The sequence below is a fragment of the Atractosteus spatula genome, chromosome 8 (genome assembly GCF_055471065.1).
Source record: "Atractosteus spatula isolate fAtrSpa1 chromosome 8, fAtrSpa1.hap1, whole genome shotgun sequence".
In the NCBI taxonomy this organism is placed as follows: Eukaryota; Metazoa; Chordata; class Actinopteri; order Semionotiformes; family Lepisosteidae; genus Atractosteus; species Atractosteus spatula.
In genome coordinates, this window is record NC_142713.1 from 43,872,266 (window position 1) to 43,893,539 (window position 21,274).

The 21,274-nt window shown below is 35.2% G+C and overlaps 1 protein-coding gene across 1 annotated transcript in view; it reads right to left on the bottom strand.

The window, feature by feature from the left end:
- Window positions 1–20,839, bottom strand: part of cadps2 (calcium dependent secretion activator 2) — a 300,507-nt gene extending 279,668 nt beyond the window's left edge. The window contains exon 1 of the mRNA XM_088922931.1: window positions 20,368–20,839. Coding sequence (XP_088779057.1) covers window positions 20,368–20,694 — 327 coding nt within the window. The 5' untranslated portion in view covers window positions 20,695–20,839. The remainder of the gene's footprint in view (window positions 1–20,367) is intronic.
- Window positions 20,840–21,274: the final 435 nt, after the last annotated feature.

Consider the following 21,274-nt stretch of genomic DNA (forward strand, 5'->3'; position numbering starts at 1 on the left):
TAACAAGTTACTTTACTTTAACATGTATTTAGGAACCTCCCAAGAACAAAAAGTCAAGATTAATTAGTAAATACTTAGAGAGGTGCTTAAAGATTAATTTCGCTTAAGAAATAGATTTCTCAATTCTCAGCACTGCAATAAAAATAAATTAAGGTCTCCTCCTACAATATGTACAGACTCTTCTCTACCTTGTAAGTTTAAGAAAGCCTTATGTAATCCAAAAACTGTGGATTGAAAAGAGCAGATACATAAATGGATGGTAAGCTCAACTTCATACTGTTCCACATTACCAGCACTTGACTGAAACCACCTTCAGTATCATTGCTAAGATCCCTGACAGCAATATTTATCTTCCTATCAACCGCTACAAGCACCCCTTTTATTTTATTCAGTGTGCAAGAATGAACAATGTCTTTATAGTGGTTATTTTTAAATCTGTGAACATCAGCAGACTTGAGATGGGTCTCCTGAAGGAAAGCAATTTAAATGTACTTATGATGTTAAAAATCGAAACATTTATCTCTTTTGACAGGTAAATTCAAACTGTGCCGATTCCAGGATATAATATTGCAAGTCATCATAAAGGGCATTTAAAAGCAGCACTGGAGAATTACCTGCTGGGCAAAACACATCAGTACTACGAAAAAAAAGAATGTCGAAGGCATAATCCACAGCTAACTTCAAACAGATAACATATGATCAAATAGAAAATTTTAAATAGTCTCATCATAGTATAACAAGGAGCGCCAATATTCTTAAACATTAAGCATAAATTTAATCTAAGAATCACAAATAAAAGAAATGGCAGGTCACAACACTGCAGTGATTCTCATAGCCTGACCATTAATTAAATTATCCTCTGCGCTCTTGAAACAAGATGAAATCACTGACCAGAGCAGAGTATCATTACCTGGACAGACTAAGAAAGGAGTTTCCAGGTGTCATTATCGATTAAAACAAAGCAATTCCCTTTCAAAAGCAATGTTTTGTTACAACAATTTGTGTACATCAAATATACTGTATAAAAAAATTAAGCCTCCTCATATTAATTAATCACAGATGCTGTCAATGTACATTAACATCTGTGTCCATTTTTCAGGTGTGCGCAGCACCATTCTTCGATTCAAAATGAGGCAACAAAATTTCTGGTAATGTGTTGCAATCTTATTACATTGTAAACAAGCAGGCTTGGGAATACATCTCTTTTAATCCAATAGAAATATTGCTTTCGATTTTGAGACAAATACTACTTGTTAACTCTGCATGCAGTTGGAACATTTCTGCGGTGAAATGTCTGCTACACAACCAGTACTTATTCACTCATACTCGCACTACATTAGTCATCACGTTGACTAGTGAGCTGGAAGGACAGCATCATGTCGCAATTCGTGGGAACTCAAATGCGAGTTTATGACAACATGGCGACTTACAATACATTCATAACGTTAATGATTTTGTGCTAAATTCAACATTTGTACAATTTTTCTAGAATGTCAAAGAATTTATTTTGTTACTGAGATTTAAGAACCAGTCTGAGAAAACTTGGATTGCAGTTCCCCTTTAATCTCTTGTACTACTTCTTTAAATCCACTTAATATGGAATATTAATATCATGTACTGTGGAATCATGTACGGTAACTAAAGGGAAGTTTTGGTAGCTGCAAATAAAAATATCATTGAATTCTTTAACTCAGTCAGTTGCTGTAGTTATTTGGGAAAGGTTTTGACATGTTTGGTTTAACTAGATTTCCCATTAACACCAGCTGTTGTTATTGTGGTAATAACGGAAATAAAAAATATAAGTAATATGTATACTAATTTATATTTTGATTATTTTTATACAATATATCATACTATGTTAAATATAAAAATAATTTGAATAATAAATGAAGTAATGTATAGTTAGCAAAGAGTGAAGAGTGCCATAGGGGGCGTAAAGAAAATCAGTTGTCTATCAGACCAACAGGATCTCAGGACCAACAAGATCTCAGATCTCCAAGATGCTCAAGATTGTCAGAGAGATGTATTTAAAAATGCAATTGAGGTTTTTATGCGTGTTTTGCTTTTAAAGGCTAATCATTAAAGCCAGTATGTATAATATTTTATATATATATATTTGTTTTGTGCTGCCATTTTTTTCTTCTTGTTTATTTATAATCTCATGCCTAGCATTTTAGGTGCTTTCATTATATAAACATGTACAGTAAAAAAACAATACAGAGGCCAAATTAAAATAAGTTTTCAATAACTTTGTCCACTGTGTACTGTACAGTAAGTTGCATTGTAGCTAATACCTATCTGCAATATATTTTGATAAGTATATTTAAATTGTTGATATTTCAACTTGCCACCGAAGTACTGAGCACTATGCTCCCATAAAACAGTGGTGCTAGTAATGGCTTCTAGCTGAAGGCAGTCTGCAAGAATGACATTTCTCCTAAATCCCCCTCCTTCCTCTTCTCCCATTTGAGGATAAGGAGGCCTGGACTCCTTGCAGATTGAAAAGTGATAAATGGATAGATGAAAAAGAGGAAATGGGGTGGTGGAGTGGTGCCACAGATGAAAAGTGAAAAAAGAGGGATTTGAGATCGTGAGAAATTCAGTGAGACAGGTCATGCTGTAGTTTGAGTTATACTTCACATTCTTAAGCATGAGTATACATTTGCAGATTTAATCTACAGTTAAAATTTGAGAAACAGGCTACAAATGGTTCAACAAAAGAAACAGTAAAAATGGTGAGATGTAGTGGTAAATTATTGTTCTTTTGGTCTGTGCTTCTTCACACATCAAGGACAGTAAGCGGAGTGCAGGTAGGGCTTTTTTTTTTAACTGTGAGCTTACATGTACAGTAAATGAACAGCAAACTAAGGAGGTTCACCTTGGACTCCTGAAAAAAATAAACTCAAGATATTTATTCTCCCAATTAGGACATTTTATCTTCTAATTAAGACTTCATGAACTCCAACTATACACCGGACTTTATGTTACTCCTCTTGTATACAGGAGGCTTGATCAAGGCCATATTTGCCCAGCCCAGTAAGTAGCATAAACCTTTGGTGGCAAGAGGTTACTTTCCAAAAGTATTTAATATTCAAAACGCAATTGCTACTGTTCTGAACGATTGTAATTTAGACATGTTCAATGAAATATGTCATGCAATTTGCTTTGTATAGGGTAACCCACATGTATTTTATCATCTTAACGCCAAATGAAAAGGGTGGTACTGTATATCTCTTTAAGAGAAATGTATTTGCCCTATTTAGTTGTTTACCCTTGTTTTCAGCAGAAACACAATTTGTAACCACTGAAAGGATCATCTCAAATACATTAGTAGGGGAGTACATGCATCAGAATATAATATGCCAAGATTTGGGCAGGTGGCTGCAAAGTTATGCACTCAGATTGCTTTGTCAAATACCACCACACCAAGCTTTCATTAAATGTCTTTCTTTTGCCTCCAACAACATTGGGATCACCGTTTGTTTTATGCTGCTTTATGCCATCCCTAAATATAAAACAGTTACTACTCCACTGCTGACAGCTGGTTCAATTTCCGTCAATGGGCCATGAGAATGACTGGCTTCAGGGTTGATTTACATGAAAAACACACCTTAGCAACATTTTGAGCTGGGGTGGGGCTGGGAAAGGATAAGATTGTCAGATTTTTTATGCTTTCTATACTGTGATATATAAAATTAATAAAAGTCTATATAGTATACATATTATTTATTACATTTTATTATTAGAAAAAGAGTCTTTATTATCCCCAAGGGCCAATTTGTTAGAAATACCACTTGCACATTGTCTGGGAATCTAACCCGGGCCTTCCGCATGCCAGGCAAGAGTTCTACCACTGAATCTTGCATTTCACTGCAACACTCTGACTGCACAAGCTAAATTAAAAACTACAAGCATTTCATTTTCTATTACACTACAAATAAACTGAAGATTTTATAAGCGGACATGATTGCTATCAGCTGTGGGCGCTTTGCAAGTGCTACGCGGATGCTGCACTGACTCACGTGGCACTGGAGAAAGAAAGTAGTGCTGGGATTTTCTAAAGGGGGACTAGCAGAGTTTTTTTTAAAAAAAGAGAAAAAATACTCCCGTATGTCACAAACTACATTACACTTCAAGCAGTGAAAACTCCTCTAAAACAAGATATATCTTGATTTTGGAAACAAAGCAGACATTGTATTTGAGTGCCTCTTAGCTAAAACACCAACCTGAAAAGAGACCATGAAATGCAGAACAAAACTTCATTTTTAAGTGAAAGAATTTAAAGAAGGATATTTATTAAATAGCATTAAGATTATTATATTAAACAGGATGTTCAGTTACAAAATCCTTTAAGTATAAGAAAAAACCTACAATAGAAATCATGAGTATAAAAGCTATAACATTATGATTCAGCTACAGCTGAGTGATTCATAATTAAATATTCAACTCCTTTAGGTGCCAAATAAATTTGATTCAGTGTGCATTCAGCCGTCATTTGATCAAGCACAAATTCACCTCATTTTACCGAAACCAAAACTCAGCTTAAATGAAGTGAATGTGTGGAATACCATCCAATTTGCAAAGTAAACAATGCTGGCCTATGTGATATTATAAGAAAATAATTATGAACTAGACTTTCTGTCATTCACACTTTTAACATTTCAGTCCACCTTTTCCTCACTGAAGGTTCTTTTCTCTCCACAGTATGTAAGTTAAAGCTGTATTTACAAAATACTGGCAGTGTTTTCCTGGAAAAGAGGAAGAAAGATTTGGTCTAGCTATTTCCTTCAATTGTTTCATTTTAAATCAGGCTGCCAAATAAAGGAGACATTCCCCCAATTTTCTGGGTATATATTTTAACCAATGTATGAGAAAGTGAAAGAGCTGCATGTACTGTAAGTATAGAAACATTTAGAAAGAATACTGATTCGTAAATAAAACATTGTGCTTGTTTAGCAAAAAGAATCAACAGCTTTCTTCATTCCTCCCTTGCAGTTTCTTAAAGTCGCCATTTTTAGGACTAATTCTTCAAAAATAAGTGCTCAAAAGTCAAAAGTGAAACAGCATTAAGATACATCAATTCACACACAGTAGCTTAGCTTGCCAGTGGGGTGCCAGACAATTGATGCATTTTGTAAACCAAGCAGGATCCCATTTAGCAACAGGTGCAATGCCCAATTGAAAATGCTAAAACACATTTGAGATCACTTAGTGCCCTCAAATCCACCATAGACAATCACAGACCAAACGCTTTGTTCACAAAAGATTCAAAAAAGCTTTCAGCATCCATGAATCACTAAATCCAGTGAGAAACAATCATGTTACTCCATCATTTACTATGATTATGTTGAGTATCATCTACTGTAGTTAAGGTGAACAGCTTGTTGATTAAAGCCCCAAGGCAGACCACAGTAAAGGCAATGTGCTTTTATATTATTCTCTCTAGGGAGGCTGGAGAGGTGGGTTTCTACAAGACATTACGAGTCAATCACGAAGTACAATCTGTACTTGAATGTTGTGCTGTCACTGCAGTAGTGTAGCAGACCAGAATCAAGAGTGTTCATAAGTGTTCTGGAAACAGGCCTATAGCGCAGCCAAAAGCAAAAACACTTGCTGAATGTTTTTACACTTGAATCAGTTACAAAAAGCTCTAAGTTGAGAACCTAAACTAAAACATTACATATTCTATATACTGTATATGACTTGTATTTTGTACAACTATATTCATATATGGTGGTGGAATACATTCATTCATGTGTAATGTACTGTATGTGTATTTAGCTTCACTATGCTTTTAATTATTATACTATAATTATCTGTACTTTGGAAACAAACCAATTGATACTGACATGTAGAAAATTGCTGTTATATAGCATATTCTATGTTCTGTTTTACTTTTCAATGAAGCTTACATTTTTTAGAAGATTATTTTTACAAGAGATCATAGTTATAAACTAAATGGTACAAGCTGGGAAATAAAGCTGAATTAGGTTCTAATCATAGCTTGTGCCTTGTAGGCTTCAGGTGCCTCTCAGGACAGAAGACAGAAGATGGTCCACCCTTTACTTGACATCAGTGACCTTTACCTGACATCTGTTATATCACAGCCAATCCATACCAATGTAGACTGTGATTGTTTCTTCTATGTACTGTGTTGATATAATGCTTATGAACTTTCATCAAGTTCTAAAATGGCTTCTCTCACAGAAATGCATTTTTTTTGCCATTTCAAGTTGTATTTCAGACAGACAGTGACACTTTATTGTCCCCAAGAGGAAATCTGTTTTACAGCATCAGATGATAGAAAGAAAATACACAAGCAAACAATACTCATAAACATGAGCAAGAGAATTAACTGGTTGAGCAAGGTTATGGTCATTGGTATAAATGAGAACTTGAACCCATTTTTAAATTGGGAAACCTGTATCTGCATTCTTAGGGAAGTTGAAATTCATTAAACAAAGGTGTGAAGAGTCATGCAGGGGAGAATATGCTTAACGAAAGACTCTTAACTGATAGGCGCGGGACAGTTCTGAAAGATCATGGGTGAGAAACTCCCAAGTATGTTCTTACTCCTTAGATTCTGCTTCCCAAACTGGCAGATCAGGGCAAAAGTTAAAACAGATTCAATAACAGACTGATAAATAATGACCAACAATGTGAAACAACACATTGAAAGAGCCTCTGACAACATCCATCTGTTATACTGATAATTTCCTTTGTTTTACTTCCTCTAGTTTAAAATTTGATGTCTGTTGGAAAAGGGCTTTCTCATTCATTTAGTGTCTGTTTAAATCTAAATGGAACTGTTTAAATACAACATTCAGCTGCATTTTAGATTAATTCAAAGCTAACAATCAGCACATTTTATCCAGAGCAAAGGTATAAAACTTACAGCAGTTAATTGCGTGTTTGACTGTTTTCTGCTTGTGGTGTGTACACAAAGTTTATGACAGGGACTTTACAGGGACTCATTTGCTTTATTTATAAAAACCTATGCTAATAAAACCCTGTTTGTTTTCCGTGAACTTTTCTTTCGATATCCCCTGAAATTACACCCCAGGCCACATTCAGAAAGCCTTAACTGTCTGACTCAATTCACCCAAGATTTTACATTATAAGCAAACAACATATTATCTTTTATAATATTAATTCCAGAGTTACAAAAATAGATTTGAATACTTCTTATAACATTAGAGGTTTTAATTTTCTTTTTCAAAATATGAGTGGTAAAGTTAAAGTGATGAACAGATTTTATTAATATGGCCTACTATAATTTAATTGCATTTCATATGCTATGAACTACATCATTTGTAGTTAAGTTTTTTTAGTTCATAATACACTACCAGAAAAGTTTCACTGCATTTTAATTTGAAATGTCTATTCATGTTGTTTTGAACTTTTGGGTAATGGGTAGTGATTTTTCTCTAAAGATCAACATGCCCATGTAAATCGGCAATCTTAACATATTAACAATGAATGTCCAGTCAATTGTTTTTCAAACAATTTAGCCATCTTCTACGCTGTTGTGTGCTGGGGCAGCAGCATCATGACAAAAGATGCAAATAGGCTCAATAAACTTATCAAGAAGGCTGGCACTGTGTTGGGGATGAGCCTTGACCCTATGGAGGTGGTGGCTGAGAGGAGAATGCTGACCAAGCTCACAGCCATCATGAACAACACCTCTCATCCGCTTCATGGGACTGTTACTGGGCAGCGGAGCACATTTAGCAATAGACTGCTCCAGCTACGGTGTTCAAGGGAACGTTTCCGCAGGTCTTTCCTGCCGGTGGCTGTCAGGGTGTATAATGCTGCCCTAGGCTAGGACTGTTAGCCCTTCATTTGCTCCTCTATGGACAGCATGTTTACTCCATTGTACTTTTTGGACAATCAGTCTGTATAAACCTATGCACATTTTGCACATATTTTATTGTTTTTACAGTGACTATGATCAGCACATTTTGCACACACCTATGTATTTATTTATTTTTATTTATTTCGTTGTCTTTTGTTTTATAACTATTCTGATGTCTGTTTTGCTTGTCTTGGGCTGGACTGCTGTAACACATCAATTTCCCTACGGGATTAATAAAGTATTATCTATCTTATCTATCTATCTAGACTTGGAAGTCAAAACTAAAGGGTCTGGAAGCCCCAAAGCTGTAATTAAATAAAACCATGACTGTATTTCTGTAAATGGCAAAAAATAAGAGCAGTGTTAGACTTTATTGCCTCTGAGGTATCACAGGGACTTCTCATTGGCATCAAGATCAATAATCCAGGAATTCAGAGGACTATGTTGAGGGTAAAACATGTAATATTTTTTGATCAGCATATAAAAGCAAATTAGTGAATTTCATGCCCACATATGGGGGATGCTGACAAAACTGGAAATCATATTGATATAGTTGTAGGATGAACACTGATACTGCCAGACAGCCTCATGCCTCTGCTTATCACTGCAACACACATCAACCTAGAAGAACATTGCTGCATGTTTAAAGAAGGGTAATTCCCCATTTTAATTAATTCTAGGGCCAAATACTTAGGAAAAACCCATCTACTGTGCCTGACATTATGGGATTTAGCTACATTTCAGCAGTATTTTTAAAATTGTTCTTCCAAATGCCAGTTTTTAAAGTTTTTAATATAACCATCTTAATTTGTGTGTCATATAAAAAGAACAGCCGGTGGCATAAATCCTGAAAATGTATCAGCTCTTAACAGAAATGCACACTGTTAGAATGACCATATTGTAAATTGTGAATGTGTTACAAAGCTTTAAGGGAAGTTTCAGTAAACACACATCAGCTGTAATTAAGAGCTCCTGAAAAGTACATGTTGGATATACTTTTTGTTTGTGCAGCCACAACCACTAAGCAGGCTTGTAATTTGCAAACCACACTTTAGAAACTGAAGATGTCTGAAGATACCATCTAATAATGTAACATGTTCACAGTACTGTACATTCTGCTGTACATGTTTAATTAAATGAAGCATCTTCAGAACTGAGCTCAATTCTGGAAAAATACAACATTTTAATACTTCAGGTACTTTACAGTGCATACTGTACAGTTTACTGAAAATATTTTTTTTTTACAAAAATGATATTTGGTTATTAGAACGCAACAGGAAAGGAATGAGTTGTAATAAACAAATAGAACAAGAGCTAAAAATACAACTTTTTGCAAAGGATTAAAGATTCATGAAAATTAGAAGTTCCATATACTGTAGCTGCCTGTTCTTTTTTTTAGGTGGGTTGGTTTAACAATTGTAAAATGTAAAAAAAAAACACATTTGAACATATGAATGCAATTAACATATTAAAACGTTCCCCTCAAAAACAGTTAAGAACACTTATTTAAAACACCTCTTTTGTGTTGACAATTGCTGCATCTAATATACAGAAACATCTGTAACAAAACATTGTAACACTTTAAACAGACCTCTGCAACTGACTAATCAGAAGCTATTCTTATTGCTTTGTGGGAGCTGTATCTATTCTTAGATATGAGGCAGGGTCTTGCAGAGTCTTGTTTTGCACTGCAGGAGCAACAATTGCCCTTTGTATTTTATTAAGCAACAAGCAAACTTGGTTAAGTTCAATTCCAAAGACCCTGTTAGCCAATTCATCTGCTGCATTCACTTCTTGTCCAAGATATACAGTACCTATGGAGGGGCATAATCAATATCTACTTGTATTAGCTGTACCTGGCTATGTCTAAGTGTGAAATAGAGAAGATGCTGTCCTTTAATAAGAAGGTTCACCCATCTTTATGTGCTGATTCTATCCCACTATATAACATATTACCATAAGATAGCTATAAAGTATGATGAAAAAACTACAACACATTTGTTTCCAGACCCCGATCTGACTGCCAGTAAAACCTCTATGTAATTTCAACTCATTAGTGAAGAGAAATGGTGTCCCGTCAGTACAACAATGCCTGAGCCAACTATAGCTATTCCTGGATACTGCTGTTTATTGGAGATACAAAGATACAAGGTCTTATCGCTACAACTCCAAAACAAAAATATGATTACATTTTAATAGATAATTAAACCTACATTCATACAATTTTGACTTAGTATTATTAATATGAGATTAGTGTTTCAGTATATTGTACATATCATGCCTGGTGACTTAAACAACAGGGGAAGATATAATAGAACACACATTAGGTTGGTCACTGTTGTCCTTAAGTTGGGGGATGGCTATAAAAGAATTCACAGAAAGCTGAATCTACTATCTTCCACTGAAGTGTCCATTAAGAAATTAAGGGCTACTGGTATAGTGGCAAGCCTGACAGTCATAGAACAAAAGGTTATTTTGTCACAATTGGCTGTGCATTAAGCTGTTCAGAAGGCAACCATAAATCCGAAGGCAACAGGTAGAATGAAAAATTACCATTCAATGTGGCCTGCATTAATGTGGAATTCATGGCCAGTTTACAAGGAAAAAGCCATGTCTGAGGATAAATCTTGAAATGAAGGAGCTCAAATATGCCAAAATATGTCATATGAATGACAATTGGAACTGCATCTTAGGTCAGATAAAATGAAAAACAAATGTTTGGACAAAAAGCTGTAAAAGGAGAAGTTCATGTCAGCATTCATGGACATTGCGAAATGTGATGGGATTGAGGGTCTGTTTTATTTCGGAATTTTGCATCTATGGGTCCGAGAGCACTTGTAAAGCTAGGGGAAATCATGAACTCCAACATATACCAAGTTATTTTGGCAAAACATGGGGGAAAATGGACAAAGCATATGTCCACATCAAGAAAGAAAGGGTTAACTGTGCACAAAATTAATGCTCTTGATTTGCTATCCCAGTCACCAGTACTCAATCAAAATATTTCTGGGTCAAACACAACAACTTAAGCATAAGAAAGATTTTCAAATGAGCCAAAAGCCCAGTGACTGCCTCTTGTTTGAAACTGTTAGGTTATAATGAAAGAAAGCAGCTCAGAAGGAAGCCCAAGGGTCAGAAGGATGCAAAGCCTCCTTAAAAAGTGACAGAACCACACAGCACACTACAGGATGTGTGTTGTCAGTGTAATCCATGCCACATGATGATTTACAAAACACTTGCAACAGGAGGATGAATAAGTGTGACCATTATGTCTTCTACATATAGAAGACAAATATTTTTTTCTACAAATATTTTTTTGCGTGTAAAGCTATTAAGGATCACATTCTTTTTGTAAAATTAGGACCTGGTGTATTAAATAACATTATTTTCACCTTTGAGGACTTCTATACAGTATGAGCTACTACCCTGATCATCTGTGGGATTCATCAAAAGGACTAAGCACAGCTTGTTGTTTGCAACAACTGTAATCCAGCATGAAACATACAAGAGATTCTCTTCTAGATATTTACTAGAATTCCTTGCGAACAATTAAAAATCCCATTTAGTCATTTCCTTTGGTTATCTGTCTGATTACTCTTTCAGATTGTGACTCTGAGGTTTGCCCCCTTTTCAGTTCTTTTACAAAAGTTCATTTCATTTTAGACTCCAAAATTAAGCTTGAAGGACAGGTTTTGAAAGGTTCATTATCCACTGACTTTGCCATCTACTATATTATTTCAGTGGGGCACTTACCTTGAAAACTTTTTAATGTCTATCTTACATATAATATTCAATGGATCTTGTACATAATGAAATGTTCAATGAAATACCAAAAAAAATGAAAAAAAAATGTTTTCATGGGGGAGTTTCACTGTTAGGTAAGACTTGATTTTAGCATTATTTGTTATTAAGGCATTGTATTAACCCATAATGACTTCAATGATTTAGAAGAAAAATACTAAAACTAGCTATGATATGGACATCTTTTAAATAACATGAATGCAATAGGCTTAATGACTGATTCTTCATACATAACAACATGTGACTTGGAAGGACATACTGTAATTATTAAGATACTGATATCTATACTATATGCTGACCAAAATACTGCATGTGTAGACAAAACTCATTTCACAAGACAATTAACATATAGATTCTACCAGTTCACATTTGGTTTGTTAAACAAAGGTAATAGGTCATTTATTTTTTCATCACAAATTGCATTATTCCAACAACTGGAATGACACGCCAGAACAATCTGATACATTTTATGCAAGGATCCTCAAAATCTACCTATGAGATTGATGAATACATGAATGCAACATTGATGAGTCTTCATTCTATGCCCCACAGGGGATAATTATAATACAAAACTACTAAATGGAACTAATAAGAAGGCAGAGCATACGGCAAGAGACAAGTGCTTTTTGATCTGTCAGCTCAGAGTAGTGAATCTGCAGCTTACATATTGGAAAACTAAACAAGTAAATAAATAGAACATCTACAAAATAGTTTTCCATTACTTTATCTGCCAAATGAACTGCCAAAATTTTAACTTTTTCAAATATAATTTGTAGAAAACACTCCTAAGAGCATATTTACAGTACATACTTGTAGCTCCAGTAAAAGCCTCCATTTAAAAAGCAGGACGAGTTCCACAGCCTGGAGGTCTTATGTTAAAACACAGTCTATACGACTAGTTAACATTTGCTGGAAACTCCAAAGAACAGTGCCTACTGAAGCACTGTTGGGGTTGAGTGGTATACTCTTCATCTAAGCAGACACTAGCAACTCTTGTCTCTAGCCAAGGATATCTGGCTACCATATGCAAGAGCTTTGTCCTTCTACTAGATGAAAAGATGATTTGATGATGGAAATCTCTCAGAATAGATATTGGGGCTGTTGTCATGACTCCCAGACTAGTGCCAGGGTTGCATTAGCACCGAAATTAGGTAATTAGAAATTTGGAAGTATTTACAGAATTGTCTAGTTTAGTTTGGTTTTAAAATCAGGAAATCGAGTCAGTCAAAAGGAAAAAATGATAGCTGAAAAACCAGTGTCTAAAGCCACAAATTTTGTAACTATTTGGTATTGCTCTTCTTCATTGCATTATAAAAAAATAATATATGATTTTTAACTTGTTTTTGGTTACACTTTCAATTAGATAAGATTACATTTTTAGCTTGTGATATGAAAAATATAGTAGATTTCTTTATCCAAGATACAAAATGAGATTTTATTTCTGAATCATATACTGTATACCTGATCCAATAGCATAAACTACATGTCAAGCTAGGTCTTCATATATACTTAATAATTTAAATAAATGTGAGATAGAAAATGAAAACAATTCCTGTGATGTTTAACTAGAAAGAGTAGGTGAATTACAATGTATTAAGTCTTAACATGCAGGCCCCCCAAGACAGATTATTATGGTCTATAAGAGACTGGTCACACTCAAAACCAAAAAAGACTTCAATCCTGATTACCGTGGAACTAATTAATGTGACACTTGAAATATTATACACAAAAAGTGTGAAGAGTTGTCATGGAGCTGTTTTACTAATGTACATGGCCCAGATGGAGAAGACCAGATATTTACACAATCTGAAACCTAGGAGTTTTATCCCCTAGATATTTTGATCACTCTGGTCTTTGCACAATGTAACCAAAATGTAACCAAAATGTCAGGACCAAAAATATGTACTGTTTTATCTTTAAAATAAACATAATAAGACATGAAATAACAATGTTACTAGACCCTTTGGAAGTGTCTTATATCCTTCTGTTTACCTACAGTATGTAGACATAGTAATAACTCTATATACAATAATTGGTGATAACTCCTTTGGTTTTGGCTTTGTTCTTGACTTATTAGGTTAGTAAGCTTCCCCTGTCAGTGTGATTGTTTCAAGAGAACTGAACTGACAAGGCACATTCTCAGAGGCAAACACTGAGGACTGACAGCTAGGTTACCATATGAGGAAAGCTGGCACTGTCTAGCAGGTCCCCTAGGACTAACAGTGCAGGAGCAAGCTTGGACAGCCAAATTCTTAGCACTTGTGAGGTGGCAGTAATATGCAAACAATTGCAGTTCCAATAAAACTGTAAAAAAAAAATCTACTGTCAAGATGCACTGTCAAGCTAGGCTCTGTGTCACATGGTTTGGGTATTATTTACATCTTAAGAGGATAAGGTAATTGTAAAAAGTGACACAAACCGGAAAGCAAAATACTCTCAAAATGCCAATATGATCAGCTAAAAAAGGTTGTTAATTATACAATGTCATTTCAGGTTTGAGCTAAATATTTCTATTTTTTTCGAGGCAAATAAGATCCATTTTAATTAATAAGGTTAATCTAGAGTTTGATGAGACTTTCCAGGTAAGTTTGAAATAGCATCACATACAGTACAAGTAAGAACTTAAGGTATGGGTATTTTAAAAGTGAGTAAGGGTTAATGTTTATGTTTCATGTCATAGTGAATCAAAAATATAATATTGATCTCCAAAATTAACTGGAAAAATAAAATTAAGAAGGGAGAACATATGACTCTCTTAGGTACACCTTCTTACAATAAAATCACCATGAACACTGAAAATTCAAAATAGGCAGATACATCAAATAGGAACCTAAATATTTGTGCTTTCATGCGCTGAAATCAGATCTATTTATTCTCAGTCCTCTTATTTGCATAATGAAAGCAAAACTACCAAAAACACTGCAATTTACAGGTAATTAATTTTACTTTGTAGACACTAGCTAATTAGGGCTTGACTAAAGAAAAAAGCATTGAAAACAACTTTGAAGACATTAGTGGAAAATATCTAAGCAAAAGGTTGATTTATCATTATGCAAATTTTAATTTTAGTTTATGGCCAAATAGCTTTACAAATAAATTTTCAAAAACTAAAAATTGTATCCCAGATAACTTCACAACAAAAAAACTGCTCATTTAAGGTCCATCTGACATTCAGCCTCCTCTGCACATTACATCAAGTGAGACGTAACCATATAGACAACCTTAATTTATTTTACTTTAATTTTGTATCATAAAATAGTCTCCAAAGGCATGGTGGCGCAGAGGTTAGCATTGTTGCCTCATTCCTGTGTGCTACCTGCACAGAGCTTTGCATATTCTCCTAGTGTTTGTGTGGTTTGCTTCTGACTGTCCAAAGACATGCTGGTAGATTAATTGGCTTCTATAAAATTGGCCCTGGTGTGAAGGTGTATCTGAGTTTGTGTTTTGTCCTGCGATGGACTGGCATCCTGTCCAGGGTCTATCCTGCCTTGCAACCCAGTGCTTCCTGGGATAGGCTCTGGGCCACTATGACTCTGAATTTGATAAGTGATTATTGAATCAGCTGCATTTAAGATAAAAGCCCTTCCAGGTCAATAAAAATTAGCAATACACATGCTGGCTTGTATTGTCAAAGTGTATCTTATGGATCCCTAACAAATCACTCAGTAAAAAAAACGTATGGTGTTCACTAATATCTGTGCAATGTGCCAGAACTTTCAGAGGAATATTCATATCTTAAAGTATAATTTGTACATCCGTGCAGTTTTGTTACAACCTCCAGCAGGCCTGCAAGGAATAATGTGGCTGAATGTTTAGCATTAACTACTACTTATTTCCTTAACAAATTCATTCATGTTGTAATTCTCCTTTAAAAGGTTTTATGCTGATAGCACACACACATAACACACTATCTTGCAAATAAAATGTGTTAATTGAAAAATGAGATCTACTGCTGTTCTACCTGGTTTCAACTCATACTTTTTTCAATGATGAAGTGTTGATAGCAGTCTGAATACTTCACTACACATTTTAGTTATGTCTTTGCTGATGATTGAGTGTGAAGCTGGTTACCATGTGGAAACAGTTAGGATAAGTAGGTGACACTGTTTCTGGTTTGAATGTATTAAATGCTGTGGCTTCCTTAGGAAAACAGCATATTCCTAAATAGAGTATAAATGCACAATTACAGATCCAAAATTAATATGTTCAAGCACTATGAATCACATGATACAGTATTAATCCATAATTACTATATTTAAACCAGCAGAATTTCAAGAGAGCACAAACAAAATTTTATTAAATTCCTTAATTACAGACTTTGCAACATAAATAATTCTCTCTTTTCCTGCTTTTTCTTCAACATCATGTATGTGGCAGATACTACTGTACACTTTTTGCATATCTGTGTGAGGAATATTGGTGCATAAGTATCCAATTCCCCTGAGTCATGACCTGGAAGAAGCACCTATTTCATGTAATAACTTTCTTGCAAAATGAGAATATGAGTTATGGCACGTATGCACATACAGTAATTGGCATGACATATTGCTTATCAGGCTTAGAGACTAGTGAAAAGGCATGTGCTTGTGCAAAGTTTGCTAGAGGAATGGGACAGAATCCCACAAAACAGGTGCAATGAATGTGTGGCAGATGCTCGGCCTGTATTTCTTCCAACAGTGGCCACACACATTACTAACTGTGACTTTTATATTAGACCCCATGCTGATCAACTCTGTTGATGACAAATGTAATCATTACATTGTCAAAGGTTCATTTTCCTAATGATTTATTGAATATATTGCAAGCTTATTTTGATTGAAATTGTCGGTGTTATAACAACAATGTAGCATCTGTTCTAAAAAATATTGCATTGTATATTTCACACATTACTTTACATTTACCTACCTAGAAAACCTAGAAAATGTGTGGAATTGTCAAGGCAAGTTGTTGACATTATCTCTGTACTGAAAATAGAAAGAAACATAGTAAAAGGCCTTATAACTCACTTTGTATTCCATACTTTTTAATAAACTTGAGGAATTTAAAACTATTTGTTGGTATCAACATTTTAAAAGAGGAATTTGGATGCAATATCGGGAGAAAGATTAAAAGTAAACCACCACTGACTTTAAGCCATGAATGGTATCCTGCTTGGTGAATGAGAAAGACATTTTCTGTATTATTGCTGCTAACACAAAAGAGCCAGTTCCAGAAAAGTCCATGCATGCCCAGGCCATGACATTACCTCCACCATGCTTCAGAATTTGTTTGGAAAAACAAAAAAGGGCCAGGAGAGTTTTGAAACAAAGTTTTGTGGACAGATAAGATGAAGATAAGCCTTTAGCAAAATGATGGAAAGGTCAAAGCAAATAAGGCAAGAATTGTAGCTCCAAAGAACACACTCCAAAAGAACCTGACCTGATCTGAAGAAACATTTTGTCTACTTATGTAGAACAAAATACTTCCATATCTATTGGGCAGGGCTTCACTGTGCAGCAAGCAAATGACCCAAAACATGCAGCCAATGCTATCAATACATTTAGCAAAAATAGTTGAAAATCTCAAACTACCAACATCTAAAAAGTCCAGATGTAATTCCAAATAAGCATGCATTTTACGTGCTTAAGAAAAAACGAAATCCAGAACATCCCAGGAACCGACAAGAACCTAAAGTGGCTGCGTCTCACGACATTACACAAAGAGTTCAACTGAATTAAGCACATGCCACCATGCAGCCCCTACTGTTATTATCATTTACATTCATCTTCTAATCATGAATACAGATTGCTTGAATGTAAGGCAAATATATCAGTTTTGCTCCTGCTGTCCCAATATTTTCGGAGGGCACTGTTCTGCAATATTTGATCAGACGTACCGTCTCCCACCCCAGTAAGTTTTGCTCCGAGGTGCAAAATCGACATTCTAAATTAGTTTTACTTCATATATTAACTGTTAAGCACAAAGTCTGGTTGGGTATCCTTCAGACCAGGCATTTTAGTCATTGTAACAAGAAAAAGTACAGGGATCCCAAACGAAACCAAAGCCTGTTATTTTTCAGCTTCTTCAGTATCTGAAGGCCTACAAATCTCAACGAACAAATGTGTGTACACTTAAATTAAACAAACCATCGTTCTTGACAGATTAAATGGGGTTCAGGTCAATAAGTTAAGATCAATGCATAAAGCAGAACAAGCTCTTGTTATGGTTATTAATAATCTTCTGATAACTGTTGTTGCTGTTGTTGTTTTAGCCATTCGTAACTGTTGAACAGTAATGTTCCTTTTGACACTTGATCATACTATAATGCTGAATAGATTATGGAGGGTTGTTGATATTACTGGTATTACATCTTTGTGCTTTAAATCTTATCTGACAGAACATAATTTGTTCCAATTAGTCAAAGTTCCTCCTCTACAAAGTTGCTCTCCTCTTATGTCCCACAAGCTTTTTGTCTTGGTCCAATTGTTTTTAGTATCTATACATTACATTGGGCCAGACCCTTCATACTGTAAGTATAATATCAGCATTCATCTCAATGTTGATTGGTTGTTGAAATGTATGTTCACACACAACCTGATGTTAATCAAGCACCATCTGCATTGTCATCTAAAAAATGACGATCTAACGATCTAAAAAATTAATGCAACATAACATTTTATATCTGAACTCCAACTAGACCAAAGTGATATTGACTGTGATATCCACAAATATGTTAAACTGACTATTAATGACTATTAGCCCTGGAATCAGTCCAAAAACTCAGGTGAGGAATCCCAGGGTCATTTCTAACCCATGTTTTGCATTTGATGTTCATGTTCACAGTGCTATGAAATTATAGCAACTCTCCTAGTCTGATACAGAAAGGCTAATGTGTTTTTGTCTTTCTGAAACTTGATTATTGTAATTTATTGCTTATTGATACTGTACAACCAAACATGTTTTTGAAAAGCAGCAGTTTATTCAGATCTCAGCAGCATGGAATTTGAAAATTAGGATACATGAACATATATCACCTGTTTTAGCTTCTTTAAATTGTCTCACTGTGGACTTCAGTAAACAACTCCAAATCATGCTGCTCACTTTTAAGGGCTTGAATAATCTGACTCCTGACTACAACTGTTAACTCCCAGGCCATATCAGATCTTGTGTCAGTCAGTGCTTTTAAATCTTGTATTAAAACTCTTTAATACTCCAGCTTTTAATTCTGTTTAATTTACAGTTTTCACTTGTGGGAAACAAGTGAAATAGCTGTCTCTCTCTGTTTGACTGGACAACTCTTTGAGATGATGTACTTTGAAAGGCACGAAATAAAATCTAGTCTATTCAGCCTCTGGCTTAGTCCTACTAAAAATAGCTGATTGATTCTATAAAGGATATTGCTCATAGTATTAATCAAAATCAAAGCTTCAGGAAAGTTACAGAAGTCAATAAATATTTTGTTTGTTTTCTGGTCTAAAATAGTACATTGAAACTCATAATTTAGAAGCTTTGTATTTTTAGCTTATTCTGATGAGTCTGGCAAAGATATATGAGAGGGTTTATATATACTGTACCCTAAGTTTGTTTCAGATGTATATGCACTACAAAAAACCAAACTGTTAAAAGACTTTGTATCAGCAGAGCATTCTCATACTACCCAAGCTATTATTCCCCTTAGCCTGAGCCTCTCTGTCTTCAAAACAGTGAAGGAATCACTTGGCTGAGTAGCAAATGATCAATTCAGAAAGGAATTAAAATTGAAAGGATGTACACAACTGCTGTGTTCTCAACAGGTTAACATGTTCTTGTACAGTAGTTCTAATACAAATATAATTGATCTTTTTCTGTTAATAGTAGTACATGCATTAACAGAAAAAAACAGATTTTTAACCCACGTAATGCTATTGTGTTTGCATTTTATGTGGGATTACCCAATAAAAACAGAAATCTGCAAGTAACGGTTTCCAAGGGGAAATGAAATCTTTGTGCCTGTGGGTGTTCATAAAGTAAAAATAGCATTGATGCTAATGTCTCTGGAGCTTGGGAAGTCTATAGCAATACCCTCCACATAAATGAAATAATTATGCACACCATGCAAAATCAGACCATGCCAATTTTGTCTCTTCAGTGAAGCAAAAATTAAACCTAATTTTATAAAACCTAAGTAGGCAAAAGAGGGTGGAAACTGCAGCTACAAGAAAATTTATTAATGAAGAAGCATTAAACTGCTTATTTTCAAAACCAATAAGAAATGTTCAAAACTTTAAAAGGGGGGTTTCGAGTGAATAAACACCATACCATACAAACTGCAGAGATCAATATTATATTGATATGACAATTGCTACATTTTTCATAAAATCTTACACAGCCTTCCCTATCAAAGGTGCAAAATTCCCATTTTATTTCCCAAAATTTCCCCTTAGTAATACAGTACCAGGTAGTACTACAGGTGTAATATAAAAGTGTATACAGTACGTTGAAAAACACTTTACTTTTAGAACCTAACATTTTGCTAAGAAACTTGAAACATTTTCAACTTTCTTTCATTACGCTGGGTCGAAAACAACAAGCACTCAGTAGTATAGTGAAGAATGTCTGTACTCAAAAATAAAGCACGCCAAAACAAAATAAACACTAATTGTCACCACGCTAAAGCAGCTGATAGCGGATGTCCTTTTAAAGTTAAGGAAATAAGACATTTATTATTAAAATAAAGGCTTTTCATCGCTCACCTTTTGTTGCCTCCTTGCCATGTCTGTAGGTTGTTTGGCATTAAAAGGATATGCTATACACCTCAGCACAAATATATAAATCTGTAGTTTCGTCCTTCTCATCTCTTCTTCTTTCTGTAACCTGTCTTGTTCTTCTTTCTCCTTCTCGCTGATGACAGAAGGACTGGGGCTCGCAGGTCTGGCAGTGTGTGATCGTCTTTCATCCCAGGAATTTCGCCCTTGTGCGGGTAGGGACCTCTGTGAGCTGACGGCCAGCGGGACATCTCTGCGGTCCTCTTCCAATACCTCATCGCCCGATTCCTCTTCGCTGGAAGAAGGGTCTAACATTTTTAGCGACTGGTCAAAACTGTGCCCAGCTCACTAACTACAAAGGCGAGGATATCAACAGGCGCAGTACCTTTAGGTGGGTTGTTTTTTTTTGTACACGTCGAGTTTAAACAGACTGTTTCCCAACACAAACCTAGAGGGCGGAGTTTTGAGAGAGGCGAGTCATTCTCTTGGGAGGTTCGCTAAAATGTTACTGCCGAAGCTGCTGTAAGCAGATCACGTTCAGTACAGACCAACAGAGATGTAAGTGATGGTAGAGCACAGGTAGGCAACCTGTAGCACCGACAACAAGCAACACGTGGGAAGCTTTTTTTCCCCTTAAGGGTACAGCGGCGATGAAATGCACGTTATATCTGAGTTTTACGTATATTAATAAACAGCAGTTTGTATTTCATTTTGTCCTATAAACTGTTGCAGTTAATGAGTAAATATATTGACCTTTTTGTTATTTGTCGTATGCTATTCACCCTTATGAAATGTACAGTATCAGCATTCTTTCCCCCGAAACTAAAAGAAAACAGTGAATGAGTTATACTACCTCCCCTTTCTCTGATTTGGCTGATGTCCTACAATTCCAGTA